This window comes from Nicotiana tabacum, chromosome 24 (genome assembly GCF_000715075.1).
Source record: "Nicotiana tabacum cultivar K326 chromosome 24, ASM71507v2, whole genome shotgun sequence".
Lineage (NCBI taxonomy): Eukaryota > Viridiplantae > Streptophyta > Magnoliopsida > Solanales > Solanaceae > Nicotiana > Nicotiana tabacum.
The window spans coordinates 17,384,293-17,404,201 of NC_134103.1; the positions used below are offsets into that span (position 1 = coordinate 17,384,293).

The following is a 19,909-nucleotide window of genomic DNA, read 5'->3' on the forward strand; positions in this document are numbered from 1 at the left end:
ACTGATGAGATATCGAAATGTTATGGCATCCATAACAGGTGAATATGTTTCTTCATAATCGACTACAGGTCGTTGCGAGAATCCTTGTGCGATAAGTCGAGCCTTGTATCTTTCAACTTCATTTTTATCATTCCCTTTTCGCACAAAAACCCATTTATGACCAACTGGTTTTATACTAGCAGGTGTTTGAACTACTGGTCCAAAGACCTCTCTTTTAGCAAGTGCATTCAATTCTGATTGAATTTTCCCTTTCCATTTTGGCCAATCAGATCTTTGTTGACATTCTTCGACAGATCGGGGTTCAAAATCCTTACTATCTTACATAATGTTAAGTGCAATATTATATGCAAAAATATTATCCACTACTATTTCAGATCGATTTAAATTAATCCCATCACCAATAAAACTTATTAAAAGTTCCTCGCTCACTTGAGCCTCGGGTTTATTGGTTTCTTCAGGAATCTCATAACTAATCAGATCTTGGGTCTGTTCAGGAGATCCCTTCATAATATCATTTTGATCATTTGTCGATTTTCTTTTTCTAGGATTTCGATCCTTAGAACCCATAGGCCTACCACGCTTTAGGCGTGCTTTAGGTTCACTAGCTCTCATGCTAATAGATGGTCCTGCTGGGACATCAATTCGGATAGGCACATTCTCTGCAGGGATATGTGACTTAGTTATCCTTTTCAAATCAGTAAATGCGTCTGGCATTTGATTTGCTATATTCTGTAAATGGATGATCTTCTGGACCTCCTGATTACATATAGGGGTATGTGGATCAAAGTGAGATAATGATGAAACTTTCCACACAATTTCTCAATATTCTGTAAATGGATGATCTTCTGGACCTCATGATTACATATAGGGGTACGTGGATCAAAGTGAGATAATGATGAAACTTTCCACACAATTTCTCTTTTGATTTTCTTTTTCTCTCCCCCTAATTGTGGGAAATTTCTTTCATCAAATCGACAATCTGCAAATCGAACAGTAAATAAATCTTCCGTCAATGGTTCAAGATAGCGAATAATAGAGGGTGATTCAAACCCAATATATATTTCTAACCTTCTTTGGGGGCCTATCTTACTGCGCTGTGGTGGTGCTACTGGCACATATACAGCACATCCAAAAATTCGTAGATGGGCAATATTTGGTTCATGACCAAAAACTAATTGTGACGGAGAATATTTATTATAATGTGTTGGTCTGAGACGGATAAGTGATGCTGCGTGCAAGATAGCATGGCCCCAAACAATAGTGGGCAATTTTGTTTTCATAAGTAGTGGTCTTGCTATCAATTGCAGACGTTTAATAAATGACTCTGCAAGGCCATTTTGAGTATGAACATAAGCTACCGGATGTTCAACTTTTATCCCAACTGATAGACAGTAATCATCAAAAGCTTGAGATGAGAATTCTCCAGCATTATCAAGGCGAATAGCCTTTATAGGATAATCTGGAAATTGTGCCCTTAATCGAATTATTTGGGCTAATAACTTAGCAAACGCCAGGTTGCGAGATGATAATAGGCACACATGAGACCATCTTGAAGATGCATCTATTAGGACCATAAAATATCTAAACAACCCACTTGGTGGGTGAATAGGTCCACATATATCCCCATGTATACGTTCTAAGAAGGTAGGGGACTCAATGCCAACCTTCATTGGTGATGGTCTAGTGATCATTTTGCCTTGATAACAAGCATCACAAGAAAATTCATTATTTGTAAGAATCTTCAGGTTCTTTAATGGATGCCCACTCGAATTTTCAGTAATTCGTCTCATCATTATTGATCCAGGATGGCCCAAACGGCCATGCCAAAGCACAAAAGTATTTGAATCAGTAAACTTCTGGTTTACGATAGAGTGTGATTCAACTGTACTAATCTTTGAATAATATAAGCCAGAAGATAAAGTTGGTAACTTTTCTACAATGCATTTCTGGCCAGAAATATTCTTTGTAATACAAAGATATTCCACATTCATTTCATCTATTGTCTCAACATGATACCCATTTCGGCGGATATCTATAAAACTCAATAAGTTTCTTCGGGACTTGGAGGAGTACAATGCATTGTCGATAATAAGTTTTGTTCCCTTAGACAGGAATACAATAGCTCTTCCGGAGCCTTCAATCAAACTTATATTACCAAAAATTGTAGAAACATTTTCTTTTTCCTTATGCAAATAAGAAAAGTATTTCTGATCTTTGAATATGGCATGAGTTGTTCCACTATCAACTACACAAATATCTTCATGATTGGTCTTTGATCCAAACATAATTTGAGGATTATCCATATTCTTCAAAATGACATAAACAAAATAAATATGATAGTAAACATTATAACTTTTATTTATGTACAATAATTACATAACTATACTATCTACTACAAATAACAGAAATTAAAATATTTACATCTCTACAGATTCATTACCGATCACATGACTTGTTTCTCCTTCTGGGAGTGCAAAGTAATCAGCTACATCCAAATGCATGAAGTCTAAATTATCTTCAGAAATAAAATTTGCTTCAGCATTTTTCTCTGTCTTCTTCAGGGAAGCTTGATATAGCTCAACCAGGTGCTTTGGCATACGGCATGTACGTGACCAGTGCCCTTTTCCTCCACATCTATAGCATGCATTTTCTGGCTTTGCTGCTTGTACCGCTTCATGCTTTTGTTCCTTCTTTTTCCACTGCTAGTGGTGAGGAGGGTTCTTTGGTGCATTATTATTACCACGATTAGAGTTTCCTCCCCGACCACGGCCATGACCACGACTGGGGCCACGTCCTCTTCCACGTTTAGCTTGGTGGAAGTTCGTCTCATTCACTTCTGGGAATGGACAAGAACCAGTAGGTCGGCTTTCATGATTTTTCATTAATAGCCCATTATGTTGCTCGGCTACAAGAAGATGTAAGATAAGTTCAGAATACTTTTTGAATCCCATCTCTCGATATTGCTGCTGCAGGAGCATATTCGAGGCATGAAAAGTGGTGAAAGTTTTCTCCAACATATCATGATCAGTAATATTATTACCACATAGTTTCAATTGGGAAATAATTCTGAACATAGCAGAATTATACTCACTGATAGATTTAAAATCTTGTAGCCTTAGATGAGTCCAATCATAACATGCCTGTGGAAGAATGACCATCTTCAGGCGGTCATATCTATCTTTCAAATTACTCCACAGTATGACTGGATCTTTAACAGTAAGATATTCCATTTTCAAGCCCTCATCAAGGTGATGGCGTAGGAATATCATTGCTTTGGCACGGTCTTGGTTTGATGCCTGATTTTTATCTTTGATGGTGTCTGCCAGACCCATCGCATCAAGATAAATTTCGGCATCAAGCATCCAAGACATGTAACTTTTGCCCGATCTATCCAGGGCTACAAACTCAAGTATAGAAAGATTTGACATTATTTAGAAAAAGAAAGTTCGTACCTCTGATACTTTCAAAGTATTTTCTCGAGATGGCAGAGTCTCGTGCTGATAACGTGTTATAAAATAAAGACTGTAAAGTAAAGACAAGTATAGAGAGAAACTGATATATTATTCAAACTTCAAACTTCTGTACATAATGAACTGAAAACTCCTCTATTTATAGAAGAAAGGAAGCAGCTGCGAGGCTTTTCAGGAAGCAGCTGCAAAGCTTTTCTTTAGCTGCTTGTAAACTGTCTGCATGAGCTGCTTGCAACCTGCCTGTTTAATAAGAAGCTGCTGCAAATCATTTCATTGAGCTGCTTGCAACCTGCCTGCATCAGCTGCTTGTAGATAAACTTCAACAGAGTACTAAATGGATAATCTTCTTCAGGAAGATTATCTATAGCGAAGTAATAAATGAACATCCACAATATAATTATTTTCATAATACATACAAGTAACTGTTCCTTCTTCTACTTATTTTTTGATTTTTTGGTCTGAGAAAACAGTCTTCCCTTGATTAGATTGAGAACTAATTTACTGTTACAGTGCTTGTTTATTACGACACGCTCCATAATGGTAAAACTCTAGGAAAAAAGTGTAGGAAAGAACCGTACATATATTGTTACATGTTGATGTGTTAGCTCCTTTAATTTGGTAGCAGGCAACAAATCTAGATTATTTAAATCGAGACATAAATGTGGGAAATGACAGAACTATGATTGAGAGATAGGGAAAAAGAAAAAGTATTAAGAGAGGTAAAATAGTCAAGGACTTTGTAGAAGCAAAATCTACACTGTACTTTGCTTGTTTAGCCAAGGAAGTGTTAGCTTTAAATTTGAGGCAGTTCATAATTATGTTCTTTCTTGAATTTTGCTATGATCTAGAAAGAACAAATAAAAATGAAAACTTTATTATTCTTTCCCTTTTATTGCTGGAAGTTTGGTCAAATTCATTCAAATTGTGATTTTGTAGCTCACTTATTGTTCAGAATCAAAGCCCAGCGTTGTTTCCTTACCACTGAACCAACACCCTAAGGGAAATTTGGGTTAATATATGTGATTGAACAAGTTGACAAAGGAACTTTTAGGTATTACGTTTGTGTCAAATGTTACTTGTCCACAAATAAAATTGTACTCCAATCAGATATTAGGAAAGTAAAAGAAAGAGACTACAAAATCAGAAGTAGAAAAATAATAATGTGAAATTGAGAGGCATCAGGAGTATAATAACTATGATATGAGACGGAGTGAGTAGAAATGGCAAAGCTTTGCCCTGTTTTGGTATAGGAAAGTTGTGGCTTGAAGAGGTGCTGCCTCTTTTTTGCAACATCTCTGACTTAGGTTGAAGTAGGATGAAGGGGATGAATAGAGAATAGAGAATCTCAAGTGTCTCTCACTCATTTAGCAAGTGTAATTTCTACATGCTCTCAGTGCATGTCCACAGTTATGCCTATTTTTTAATATGTTTGAATTTTTTTTGACACATTTGTGTCAATCAAGCTTTCAAGTTAAAATACGAATTCTGCTAAAACATTCTGTTATCTTGACTTTTTGTTCTGGATAGTAGAAAATAATATGAAGACAATGTATCATAATTATTACTTCGTATATCAGTTAAGCGAGAATACAAAAGGCATTTATATAAAAGAAAAGAAAAGAAAAACGAATTTCTTGATTGCAAAGTTTCAAAAACAAGTTTACTTTTGTTGGAAGAAATTAATTTAATCTAATGAAAATATTATTACACTCTTTTGATTCATATTCCTACCCGGATACACAAATGCATGAAAAGTTGATTCTTAATTGTTTTAGGAAAGTTTTTTTTGTTTTTTCCTGATTAGAATAGGATTAGAAGTAGGAATATATAGTATTATAAATAAGCACAAAACTATTTAGAGACACTTACCAGAGTTAACTTAGCAATTCTTTTCTCTTTGTCTCTAACCAATTTCTCCTTTTTTTTTTTGGGTGTAATAAATATTGAATCAATATTTCTAAATCGTTTTTGCATAGAAAAAAAAGTCCGATAATATCTTTGAGTTGATTCAAGCAACTACAACAGTGGGTAAATGGGAGTATCCTACGGAGTTTAAGAAGCACAAATGATATAATGAAGTGGTTGATGAATCCGGAAATATCATCTCAAGAATATGAATCTCATGAATATGATTCTTCCGTTGAAGTGGAGAAGATGGAATCTCATGATCTATTTTCAACTTCACCTAATAATATTATTATTTATATTATTAAGAATTAATTCAAGTTAATAAGATATTAATCATGTATTTGCAATATATTACCTTAGATCTTGTTGTAAAAATTTTGTTTACCAATATGAAAATTTTAAATTGTTTAATTCAAAGTTCTAAAATATTTGTACTGTTAAAAGTCGATAGTCTTTCTTTCTTTTTATAGAGATTTCGCTCTTTTTTTTACAAACTTTAATATTGTCTAAACAAAAATATTTTATTTATTTCAATATTAATACTGACAAGAGGGGTTGCTCTGATGGTAAGCAACCTCCACTTCCAACCAAGAGGTTGTGAGTTCGAGTCTTCTTGGAGGGAAGGATGCCGAGTTTCTATTGGAAACAGCCTCTCTGCCTCATGGTAGGGGTAAGGTCTGCGTACACACTACCCTCCCCAGACCCCACTACCCCTAGATGGAAGTGAAGCAGATGGAAGCAATTGTTCAAAGAGAAAATTCATATTTTTCAAGATTAAGAAATACAAACCTAACTCTAGTTTAACAGCAGAAAAATATAGTTTCAAAAAGATGGCCATGTTTCCAACACAAGAACATGAATACAGTAACAACGATGTCCAAGAGTTACACTGATGGTTTAAGGAAGATCAAGGTGTCCATCAAAAACACAAAAAGGTTGAGGAAAAAAAGAATTCTTCTAAATACGACTTCCAAAGAGAAAAATAAAATTTTACTAAAGTCATTGAAATCCCTCTTTTTGAGCTTCTTTACTTCGTTAATGGCTTCCTTAGCAACGGTTGAAGAAAGAGAAAGAAAAGAAAAAGATGGAAAAAAAAAGATTAGCAAAATACAGTTAACCACAATAAAATTTAAAAAGTGAAATTTTAAAGTTATTTATGACAGTGAGATACACTTTTTATGCCATGTAGACTCGGAAAGTGTTATTTATTACCGTTCAAACAATGACGAGGGTCATAGAACCTCCACAAAGTATAAAATAGGTTATCCCGATAACAACAATAAAACAAGAGAGCTGAATGCTCGCTCTGCAATGAACTACTACTCCTACTTTTATTATTTCCAAAAATAAAATGACCGCATTCTACTCCAGCAAAGGATTCTCACTCTACTAAATCGAAAGAATGACTCTCGCGTTTGGAACAAATAAATTCAATACAAATAACAAAGAATAGGAATTGGAGAGCAAGACGCGCTTCCCTAGTGGAAGCCCCCTTACCAACCCAAAGAAAAAATGCCAAAACTATATGGAAAAAAAAAAGATGCCTATATCTGCAAAATAGTATAATTCAAAACCCCTGATAATTAAAGGTTCTCTATGATGCTGAACCAACAATGTTTAACGCGCTGGCAGTTTCACACAGTTGTGCACATTGAACTGAAAATGCCATATGTTTCTTCATAAACCGATAAAGAAGACGAGGGCCATGCTTCAGAAACTATCCGCAGTGCTGGCCAGGTACAGCAATAGAAGCATCACTTGACTGTTTCTATTTATTTGATCAAAGGGATTGATAGCAGACTGAAACGAGTACGATATGGCATCATCTGTCAGCGACACTCCTTTGTGAATCAGTCGCTTTCAAGAGATGGAGACTGCTGGTTCGATACTCAGACGCTGTCAGCTTCACATATACCTGAAAGTACTCCGTTTAAAGTGCTTCTCGCTGTTTATCGCTGAAGCACAGAGGTAAATTTCTATATTTTGCATTGCTATGTTGATGTATTTAACTGCAAAATGGGGCAATTTCATTCAAATGTTAGGCAGAACAGCATATAGCTACTCTCTTTAAACTCAAATTCTGATGTTAGATTCTTTTTATTCAGTACAGCAAAATATAAATTTTGTTAGATTTACTTTTACATTATAGTAAAAATAGTTCACATATATTTCTAAGATTTTGTAGGCAACATATTCATTTTGGTTTCTCAGTAACGGAATAGGGGAAAAGAGAAACCAGCACTAGAAAAGAGAAACTGTTACATTGAGACGGGTAAAATTCGGTCACATATTACTTAATTGGGTTATGTAAATTCAAACCTTTGCTCATAAGGAATTTGGGTATTAATTGCGGATAAACTAGAGAGGAATTTAGGGTATTCAATTTTCGCATAGGAGTATATGAGATTTGATGTTCTGCTTTTAAGTAAACAACTAAATCTTTCTATACGATAGTACAATTCTAAAATAGCAAATTCAAAAGATTATAACTGAGAAATCCACGAGGGTTGTTAGCATACAGTTCGAAACTCGGTGGATAATGAGTCCGCCTCTCTATTCTTCTCCAATTAAATACCACGATTTTGTAGGGTTCGAAACCGTGAATTATGTCTAACCCACACATCGCGCATGGTGCTTTTAACACTAGATCAAAGCCCTGCGGGCTAGACCACGAACTATTCCCTCCTTCCACTTTATAACACTATTACTATTCAGAGAGTGCAACGTCTATTTTGACCAAAAAATTTCATATACTTTTTTTAGATACTCGAGGTAGTTGCTTTGGCGTCCACAAACCTTGACTCTCCTTCCTTCAGTTATTTGTATTGTTCTATATTTCTAGATATTGTTTTTATCAATCAAACTATGATCTCATTTAGATGCTCATGTACTCAGTGACACCAGATTTTTGGGAACGTTGTATTTAGTCGCGGTATTTTGTACTAGTAATTATGAAATTTTGTACCAGTAAAATATTAAAAAACTGTAACTTACAAAAACTTTTTATGTAGTTTATAATTATGTAAATTTTATTTTCAAGAATGGCATCACAAACCCTTCTCGTTTCTTTTCTTCTTTTTATTTCTTTTTTGCTTTTCAGTTCTTTTTGGCCAGTAAATGACCGAAAAATCATATTAAAAGCCCTGAAGATACCTGGTAAGAAAACTTATCCAAAAAAGTTACAGAAAATAAATACCTGGTAATAGGATGTCCTTTCATAATTATGTACATGTTCATTATTCATTATACATCCGCAAAAGCTTTTGAAGGTTGCCCTCCTCTTATGATCTACCAAAGATCCTACATCAGCCTGAAATTGGAGTGACCCGTGTTGGATCAATTGAAGTTGACGAAAAACCTCTCTTCAATTTCAGAATTGACGATTTTCTGAAAGAAGGAAAAAGCATCAATAAACATTATTCAAAGAAGTACTATAAGTTGTAACTTGTAACAAAGAGTGGGAGAGGAAGAGAGATGATAGGAATTACGTTATAACCACCCCATAAGAACAATCGAGGAGAAGAATGAGACAGGTCAGGGAAAACAGAGAGGAAAGATACAGAGAATAGAAGAAGTTACATCAACTACAGCTACACCTCAATCCTAAGCTAATCGGAGTCAGCTAATTTCAGGAAAACAAATTTTGGGGGAAATTCTTTTTGGAGAAAAAGTTTGTATAGAAGGAAAACTGTAAAGTTTGTAGTTTTTCTGAAATTGTAAGAATGTCTTTAAGTGAAAAATTACTTGTTGGTTTTTATAAAATAATTTTCTGTTCCAGCATTGCAGCAACGCAAGAGGAGAAAGAGGCATTGTCCAGCTGAGGTTCAAAATATTGAAGAACATTGCCCATATTTGGGAGGTGATGTTACAGTAATACAGTGTAAGAACAGATGGTCGGAATCTTGTTTATCAAATCATGTTCAGCGTTTTAAATCAGCTATGCACAACTGGCACATGCCATAATCAGTATTAGACCTCAAAGACTCAGAGAAGATATGGGAACCTATGAAAAAAAAGGGAGTTCTACATTGAAGCAGAGATCGGGACTCCCGTCCTCCAGCTTCCTCTTTTTCTAAAACTACGTAGTTGCAGCAAGCTTCTCTTGGAAAGAAAAAGGGGAAAGAAAACTAAATACCACTTACTCGTTTATTTCTATAAAAAGAACTAAATTTTACCAAATAGCTGAAGTATAAGTACCTTGAAGCAACCAGCTCAAATTCACAAGCAAATTGATCCATTGTAATGGTATATTCTCTTGCGAGGCACATGAGAACACTGGATTATTCTCCTGCATTTCAAAAATTAGAAGCCAGTCATTACTATATTGGCCATGAGAAGACTGCTAGGCTTAAGAATGCTTGACAATGTCTTCTAATCTATGAAGTTCAGTAAAGAAAAGGAGAAAAGAATGCTAAAAGATGGGGAAACTGAAGGAAAAAGGTGTTAAGAAACTTTCTTATTTAGGAGGAACTTTACAACAACAGATCCAACATAATACCACAAGTGGGCTCTGGGGAGGGTAGTGTGTATGCAGACCTTAACCCTACCCTTTGAAGATAGTGAGGTTGTTTCCTCGGCTCAAGGATAAAGAAAAAGGGGACAAAAATCAACAAGCAGTAACAACAACAAGATAATAAGATAACTGAAGCAAAAGAACTTTGTCAACGAAAAAAGAGAAGAGACAATCATTTCTGAATGGAAGGCAAAAGAGCTCTACATTATAAATCCTAATATCCAACAAAAACCCATAGCCATAGATGTCCATCTAATACCAATATTACGATAGTAACATGTTGACTAGCTGCCGTGCAGTAAAAGGCTATGGTAAGTCTCAACTTGAAAGTTCAATTGTATCAGCACACATGATAATTTGGTATATCAGAGGGTCAACTTTTTGTGACATTCCTAAGATTATTAATCGTCTGATTATTTGTTATTGCCAGGGTCAGCGTGATATTTACACGAGTGTATAATGTACACATGTCAAAGGTACAACGAGAGAGATATAGTCTTTGCATTTCTCCGTTATCAAGTAATACAAGGGTTTTAACTGGCACCACAACAATCTAGTGGGACACAACACTCGGTCCCAAGTATAGAGACAAGTGAAGATAAATAATTAATCAACTATATCATACTGCAACTTTTTTATACTATTAACTGCAATGGCTGTCGAGAGATGATAACGGAGAAACTGCTGCATACCCTTAACATCCCAAATACACCAAGAAATCTGAACGCAAGAAAAATAGAAATTTCTAAGAAACATCTCACTTCCTTCAAACACAGCAACTTAATGTCTGAGCTTGAAAAAGTAAAAGAATTACAAATGCAAACATATAAATGAATATGTCTGCCAGAAGGGGTTTCTATATAAGCGGGACAACAACAACAACATACCCAGTGTAATCCCACCTTGTGGGCTCTGGGGAGGATAGTGTACGCAAACCTTACCCCTACCTTGTGCAGGCAGAGAGGTTGTTTCCAATAGACAGCAATTTAGAACAAGAGATGCAGGAATCAAGAAGGGAAATATGCAGAAACAAATCAACAATAGCAATACACTGAAGCATAAGTAACATAAAATGGAAGGGGAGTCATAAAAAAATGGAAGACAAAACTTACCAAACAACTTAGGTTGCCAGTGTACCTCCAAACATCTTTCAGTCCCCATTGCACTTTCTGGAAAGAGTAGGAACTTATTTCTTGATAAATTACAACTTATCTTCGTTTTAGAGGCTCATAATCCATTGAACTAATAGCTCATCACTTCTGCTTCACCAAAAAGAGAATGGAGCTTTGCGGATTATACAATTTGCTGCAAAATCAGCTAAACCAGTGAGCAGAAATTAACGTTTCTGTACTTTTAACTACAAGCTATTATTGACTGCATCACATTCAAAGCGTCTGATGAGAAAGGAGGTATCTTTTTCTTAGCCAGGATGATTAAAAATCGAGCCTTTCCCATCTTTTCCTCCGTTCCATCTTTGCACAGCCCTTCAAGTAAACTTTTAATACTATCAAGACTTGGAAACCAATTCTTTTTCATGCTATCTCTACACATTGAATATGCCAAATCAAACTCACCCGCTCTAGACAGGTAATGAATCATGGTCTGATAGATTTTAGCATTTGGATTGAAGCCTGCACCACATAAAGCAGAATAGATTCTTTTTGCCATATCAAGATTCTCTGCTCGGCAAAAGCCTTTGATCACTAAATTGTATGTAACCTCATCAGGAGTTATCCCAATACGTTTCATCAACAGCAACAATTTATTAGCTTCCCAAGCAAGCCCCACATTTACTAAGAATTGAATTCTAACGTTAAAGGTAGCAACATTAGGCATACATCCCTTACCGACCATGAGGTTCCACAATCCATCACCAATCTGCCATCTGTTGACTTTATAGAAGGCATATATAAGTGTCGTATATGTAAAAACATCAGGCGTTATACCTAACTTTTCCATCTCAACCATGACCAAATAAGCCTTCTCCAAGATACCCATTTCACAAAATGAGCTAATGACTGTATTTACTGAAAGTATATCTATATTGATGGAGAACTTCTCAGGAACATCCCACAGGAACGACTCAATCGCCTTCAAATCACGAGATTGAGTCAAAACCTTGAGTGCAGCGTTGAATGACTTAACAGTCCGCGGACAACCATATAAATGCATGTCATAGAAGGTATTTACAGCATGCTGCGTCATCCCAGCCTTCCCATAAAGCATTATAAGCCGAATAATGAAACCTTCACGCCGACCTTGCGGAAGAGTCTTCTGATGCTCAAGAAGATTTTCAATATAATCAAACCTGCCCGCACCTGCTAAGCGAGAAACTGTGTCTTCAAACACAAAGCGGTTCTCAACAACAACCTTATTATGAGCATTCTCCTTAAATAACTGAAACAACTTCTCAGGGTTCCTTTCCTTTTTTAGCTTTATAAGTGCAGGCTCATCTACTTTTAAAGGCTTTTTCCTAGATACTAAACCTTTACTGGAATTCTTACCAGCAACACCTGAGGATGCAATAGCCGTGGCAGCAGCAATGTGACTCGCAGTTCCAAATCTGCGAACCAGGCGCAGAGTGAGCATGTTCTGATGCTCTTTCCCTCAGTTTCAAACATATACACCAACCAAGAACTAATCTTTCATTCAATATAAACAAAATCTTGAGTACCCTCTAATCTTCAGTTCATACACAAGCAATATCTCGAAATACCACTAATCTTCACTTCAACATATAAGCGATATCTCATAGTACCACTAATCTTTAGTTCAATACACAGCCAATATCTTAAAATACCACTAATCTTCACTAAATATATAAGCAATACCTCAAATACGACCAATCTTTAATTCAATATAAGCAAAAATGTTGTGTACCCACTAATCTTCAGTTCAATATATAAGCAAAATGCTGAATGCCCATTTCAAGAATCAAGAACCCCAGCATCACTAACCATCAAAATAGGCAGAAACTATTTTCAATTTCATCAAACAGCTAAGCTAAGAAAAGCAAACTGTGGATTCAATTAAATGCAATGTGAAACCTTAAGACCCACAAAAACCAATTAAACCCCAGATGGTTCTTGATTCTTAGCAACACATTCAATCATGTATTATGAGTTTGAATCATATGAAAATATTATAAAGCTGGCATTTTTATGTATCAGATTAATAAGAATTACCAGGAGAGATAAAGAGCCTTGTATTGCAAGAAATTATGATTTTGTAAAATGGGTTTTTCAATGATATTTGTAAAAACAAGCCAGCGAAACTAGGAAGCTGGTGGTAGAAGGGATGTGAGCGTCATGGGGTTTAGGTTTTTTGGCTTCTAATCTAGGGCCCAGTGGATTTGCCTCAGGAAAGAATATATACAAATTAGTCCCTAGAGTGTTTGGATGGGTTAATTAGGTCCTAGGTTTAAGGGTGGAACTTTCTTTCTTCTTTTATTTCTAATGGAAGCGGGACTCTATATCACATCAATTTAGCAAGTATTTAACAAACTTAGTTAGGGTCGTTCGGTAAATAGTAGTATATTACTATATGAAATAATGCGTGAACTAAATTATTATTTCCTCTAATAATGATGGGTTGTTATTTCTAATCTCCTTGTTAGTGATTCTTGCATCAAATTTTAAGTAATTGATATATTATTTCATATGGGAAATGATAATATACGAATTAGCAATGCATGTACAACAACAATAACAACAACACAATAAATTACATAAGTGGGGTGTGGGATGATAGTGTGTACACAGCTCTTACCTCTATCTTGGGAGTAGAGAAGTTATTTCTGATAGACTATCGGCTCAAGAAAACGAAAAGAGATAATAGATCAGTAGAAGCAACAGAAGTAACAGCAACAGAAGCCAGAAAAAGAAATTAACAATGCCTGTAACAACTCATGTAAATTACGGAAGATGCACTTTCACGGATAACTTGTTTAATCAATTAATTTTTTACAAATTGCCTATCATTGGTTCCTAAATAAATAATGTCAAATTAACCCAAATGATCATTCACCTAATATCTTAAACTAAAAATAGTCGACAAATGTATAATATATGTATAATTATATATACGAATGTATAATTTGTGTATATCGACTAAAAAGGCAAATATTGAATCTGGCCGACTATTTGTGTAACAATCCCCCATCAACAATGTTTATAGTAGTATTAGTTTAAAATTGTACTTTTCATGTTTGGAAAAGGAATGCAAAACTTATTTATTTATCCCATGTTTACTGAACTTCATTTTAAATTTTGCTATAAATATATTATATTATGGATATTCATTTAGTACTCCGTTGTAAATAAATTTTCTGAAGAAACTTATCCATATGAGACTCCGCCGTAAATATGTTTATCTATTTAGTACTCTATTGGAAATAAGCCTCCTGAAGAAACTTATCATTTCGGTACTCCGTTATGGATAAATATTACCCCTGGTAGAAGATTATCTATATCTGGTACAATAGCAACTTACAAACAGCTTACACAGCAGCTTGCAGTAGCAGCTTACAAGTAGCTTACACAGCAACTTGGAGTAGTAGCTTACACAACAGCTTGCAGTAGCAGCTTACACAGCAGCTTCCTTTCTTCTATAAATAGAGGAGATTTCAGTTCATTATGTACATCAGTTTGAAATTGAATAATATATCAGTTTCTCTCTATACTTGTCTTTACTTTACAGTCTTTATTTTATAATACGTTATCAGCACGAGACTCTGCCATCTCGAGCAAATACTTTAAAAGTATCAGAGGTACGAACTTTCTTTTTCTAAATAATGTCAAATCTTTCTAAACTTGAATTTGTAGCCCTGGATATATCGAAAAAAAGCTACATGTCTTGGGTGCTTGATGCCGAAATTCATCTTGATGCGATGGGTTTGGCAGACACCATCAAGGACAAAAATCAGGCATCAAACCAAGACCGTGCCAACACAATGATATTCCTACGCCATCACCTTGATGAGGGCCTGAAAATAGAATATCTTACTGTTAAAGATCCAGTCATATTATGGAATAATTTGAAAGATAGATATGACCACCCGAAGATGGTCGTTCTTCCACAGGCACGTTGTGATTGGACTCATCTAAGGCTATAAGATTTTAAATCTATCAGTGAGTATAATTCTGCTATGTTCAGAATTATTTCCCAATTGAAACTATGTGGTGATAATATTATTGATCATGATATGTTGGAGAAAACTTTTACCTCTTTTCATGCCTCGAATATGCTCTTGCAGCAGCAATATCGAGAGATGGGATTCAAAATGTATTCTGAACTTATCTCACATTTTCTTGTAGCCGAGCAACATAATGGGCTATTAATGAAAAACCATGAAACCTACTGGTTCTTGTCCATTTCCTGAAGTAAATGAGATGAACTTCCACCAAGCTATGCGTGGAAGAGGTCGTGGCCCCAGTCGTGATCATGGTCATGGTCGGGGAAGAAACTCGAATCATGGTAATAATAATGCACCAAAGAACCCTCCTCACCACCAGCAGTGGAAAAGGAAGGAATAAAAGCATAAAGCGGTGCAAGCAACAAAGGCAAAAAATACATGCTATAGATGTGGAGGAAAAGGGCACTGGTCATGTATCTGTCGTACGCCAAAGCACCTGGTTGAGCTTTATCAAGCCTCCATGAAGAAGACAGAGAAAAATGCTGAAGCAAATTTTATTTCTGAAGATAATTTAGACTTCATGCATTTGGATGTAGCTAATTACTTTGCACTTCCGGAAGAAGAAATAAGTCATGTGGTCGGTGATGAATATGTAGAAATGTAAATATTTTAATTTTTGTTGTTTGTAGTAGATATTATAGGAATATAATTATTGTACATAAATAAAAGTTATGCTTTGATAATAATGTTTACTATCATATTTATTTTGTTTATGTCATTTTGTAGAATATGGATAATCCTCAAACTATGTTTGGATCAAAGACCAATCATGAAGATATTTGTGTAATTGATAGTGGAACAACTCATGCCATATTCAAATATCAGAAATACTTTTCTTATTTGCATAAGGAAAAAGCAAATGTTTCAACGATTTTTGGTAATATAAGTTTGATTGAAGGCTCCGGAAGAGCCACTATATTTCTGTCTAGGGGAACAAAATGTATTATAGACAATGCATTATTCTCCTCCAAGTCCCGAAGAAACTTGTTGAGTTTTATAGATATCCGCCGAAATGGGTATCATGTTGAGACGATAGATGAAATGAATATGGAATATCTTTGTATTACAAAGAATGCTTCTGGCCAGAAGTGCATTGTAGAGAAGTTACCAACTTTATCTTCTAGCTTATGCTATTCAAAGATAAATACAGTTGAAGCGCACTATATCGTAAACCAGAAGTTTACTGATTCAAATATTTTTGTGCTTTGGCATGGCCATTTGGTCCATACTGGATCAATAAAGATGAGACAAATTACTGAAAATTTGAGTGGGCATCCATTAAAGAACCTGAAGATTCTTACAAATAATGAATTTTTTTGTGATGCTTGTTATCAAGGCAAAATGATCACTAGACCATCACCAATAAAGGTTGGCATTGAATCCCCTGCCTTTTTAGAACGTATACATGGGGATATATGTGGACCTATTCACCCACCAAGTGGGTCGTTTAGATATTTTATGGTCCTAATAGATGCATCTTCAAGATGGTCTCATGTGTGCCTACTATCATCTCGCAACCTGGCGTTTGCAAAGCTATTAACCCAAATAATTCGATTAAGGGCATAATTCCCAGATTATCCTATAAAGGCTATTCACCTTGATAATGCTGGAGAATTCTCATCTCAAGCTTTTGATGATTATTGTCTATCAGTTAGAATAAAAGTTGAACATCATGTAGCTTATGTTCATACTCAAAATGGCCTTGCAGAGTCATTTATTAAACGCATGCAATTGATAGCAAGACCACTACTTATGAAAATAAAATTGTCCACTATTATTTGGGGCCATGCTATCTTGCATGTAACATCACTTATCCGTCTCAGACCGACACATTATAATAAATATTCTCCGTCATAATTAGTTTTTGGTCATGAACCAGATATTTCCCATCTACAAATTTTTGGATGTATTGTATATGTACCAGTAGCACCACCACAACGCAGTAAGATGGGCCCACAGAGAAGGTTAGGAATATATGTTTGTAATGACCCGGTCGATCATTTCAAGTATTACAACCCCGACTCCCCATTTACTGCTCAAGTTATGATTTTTAGTTGTTTTATGATTTATCGGGTTAATTGATTCGGGTCCAGTGAGGTTGGGAATGATTTGGAATATTTAGTTTGAAGGTTTAAAACTTAAGTTGAAAAGGTTTTGTGGTACTGAGGTAGATTAATTAGTACAAAGGTTGTAGAAGCTCGGACGTTTTGAGTTAAACATTGCACCGATATGTAAAGAAAATGTTTTGCCGGAAAAAGGGTCATTTCTGTGGCCCACTATGCGATCGTAGAATCACTTTTGCGGACCGCATAATGACCGTATAGTGAATCAGGAGTGGGGCAAGTGTGGAGGAAAGTTTGCGGCGCATTATGTGATCGTATATCAGTTATGCAGTGCATTATGCGACCACAGAACAGGTATACGGATCGCATAACGACCGCATACTGAGGCAGACTTGCCCAGTTTCGGAGGCCACATTTCGCGGCCATTTCACAAGCCGCAAAAGCGTTATGCGGTCACATATGCGACCGTAGAGTGTGTTTCGGGGCTTAATTTTTTTGGTTTTATAAACCCGACCCCATTCTTATAAAACACTATTGGGGGTCATTTTGAAGGTTTTCATCTGATATTTTAGAGAGAGGTGAGAGCATTTTAAGAGAGAGAAAGTGAAGACTTAGTCATTTATCCATCAATTCTTGTTCAAGGTTTGAAGATTTCACAAGGATCTTGCTAGGGCTTCAAAGAGGTAAGAATTTCTTTCCCCAATTCTTCAATTTCGGGTTTGGAGTAAAAGATGGGTGATTAAGAGTATGATTCTTGGGTGTGAGAGTATTAGTTATACATACACATACCAATAAGGTTTGTGAAAAGATTGTTGAGTTCAAATTTGTAAAGATTGAGTTGAAAATGGTAGAAATCTTTAAAGACTTTAACTTAAGATTTGAGGGCCGAGCTGATGTCGGAATTTGGTGAAATTTATATGGTTGGACTCGTGGTTGGATGGGCGTTCATATTTTGTAACTGTTTTCGGGTTCTGAGATGGAATAAATTCATATGATTTGTATTGACTGAATCGAATTAATTGTGGCTAGATATGAGTCTTTCGGAGACCAATTCACGAGGCAAGGGCATAGCGGAGTGAGAAATTACACGGTTTGAGGTAAGTAATATTTCTAAACTTGGTTCTGAGGGTATGAAAAATATCTTTAAATGATTTTACTGGAACTAAGTTTAAACGAGATGTTTTGATTCAAATCCTGATTTTTAAAGCATATGGTATTTTATTGAGATTTTATGATGTGAACTTTTTATACTTTATTGCTCGTCACTACTGCTCAGTCTTTATTTATTGTTATTACTTACTGAGTTGGCGTACTCACGTTACTCCCTGCACCTTGTGTGCAGATCCAGGTATAGCTGGACATGGTAGCAGTTGTTGATTATTCTGGTTGCAGATTTTCTCGGGGATAGCAAGGTAGTTGCTTGGCGATCGCAGGCCCTGCTCTTCTCCCGCTTATCTTCCTTTAGTTGTATTTAGCTATTTTCCAGACTATGTTAGTCTTGATATTGTCAGACAAATAGCAGTAGATGCTCATGACTAGTGACACCCCGATGTCGGACTTTTCTTTTCCGCATTTTTGTTTTTTTTTATTTGAACTCCTTTACGAAGGTTTTTACGCTAAATAGCTTTAAAATTATCCTTGAAATGAAAATATCGGTTTGTTTTGGAATGAGTCGACTTGTCTAGTTCCACGATAGGCGCCATCACGAAAGGGGTTAGTTTGGGTCGTGACAACGAGGAACAACAATGGTGAAGCAATGTCTATTGTTCATTATGTCGTTTCTCATGGGCCCAAAAATTTAGGCGATTTAGAGCGTCGTCCGAATTCATGAAGATGACGTGGACAATAGCACACGAAAAAATAAAAATCGTCTTGAATTATTATTTATGGCCCTAAAATGCCTTAAGTAATTGTCATAGAAAAGATATGACTATTGTTCATTATATCGTTTCCGATGGGCCCATAAAATTTTATGCGATTCAGAACCAGTCGCTCGAATTCATGAAGATGTCATGGACAATAGCACTATGAAAAATTGGAAAACATCTTGAATTCCTATTTTATGGCCCTAAAACGCCTAAAAAGGAAGAACAATCATAATGAAGCAATGACTATTGTTCATTATGTCATTCCTGATGAGACTACAAAATTTTAGACGATTCAAAGCCCTTCGCCCGAATTCATGAAGATGGCGAGAACATTACATGAAAAACTTGAAAACATCATGAATTTCTGTTTTATTTCCCTAAAACGCCGAAAAAGGCAGAATGGTCATGGAAAGATTCCGTGGAGTTGCATAATTAAATAAATTTCATTATCCGTACATCCTCCACGTGTTAGAGAAATTGAGCTGAGACTCATGTTAAAGATCATGATTTGGCTATGTGCCGATATATTTTGGGACCCACATGGGTCGTATTGTTGTTGAACTATTTGTTTAAATTTACAATTTTGTACTCAGTCACATCTATCACTTGCATATCATATCTCAGTCTCTGTTGTCATTCATTGATACTTCATATCATCATGTCGGGTTGATTTTTCATGTTATTGAGAGCCCGAGAGACTGGTGATTTTGAGTGATAGTTATGTTTATTTATTTATGCCTGGATCTGGTTATTATAGCGCTTGGGCTGAAAGATCCCCTTCGGAGTCTGCACCCCCACAGTGAGCGTAGTTGATATATATATATATATATATTGAGGGATGGATCTTCCCTGGGCATGGATCTTGCCCGAAGCATTTATATTGAGGGATGGAT

General features: G+C 35.7%; 1 protein-coding gene across 2 annotated transcripts; it reads right to left on the minus strand.

The window, feature by feature from the left end:
* Positions 1-6,686: 6,686 nt before the first annotated feature.
* Positions 6,687-13,233, minus strand: LOC107822620 (pentatricopeptide repeat-containing protein At1g80150, mitochondrial). Of its 2 annotated transcripts, XM_016649162.2 has the most exons (5): positions 11,466-13,233; positions 11,004-11,196; positions 9,576-9,666; positions 8,575-8,765; positions 6,687-7,387 (listed from the first exon to the last, which is right to left on the minus strand). In XM_016649162.2, the coding sequence occupies exons 1-2, from the start codon at positions 12,478-12,480 to the stop codon at positions 11,156-11,158; spliced, it is 1,056 nt and encodes a 351-aa protein (XP_016504648.1). In that variant the 5' UTR covers positions 12,481-13,233; the 3' UTR covers positions 6,687-7,387; positions 8,575-8,765; positions 9,576-9,666; positions 11,004-11,155. The 2 variants fall into 2 exon arrangements, with proteins under 2 accessions (XP_016504648.1, XP_016504646.2); XM_016649160.2 differs by having other exon boundaries at positions 11,004-13,229.
* Positions 13,234-19,909: the final 6,676 nt, after the last annotated feature.

Excerpts from the sequence above, each read along its gene's own strand:
- LOC107822620 (XM_016649160.2), bottom strand. The coding sequence starts at position 12,480 with ATGCTCACTCTGCGCCTGGTTCGCAGATTTGGAACTGCGAGTCACATT.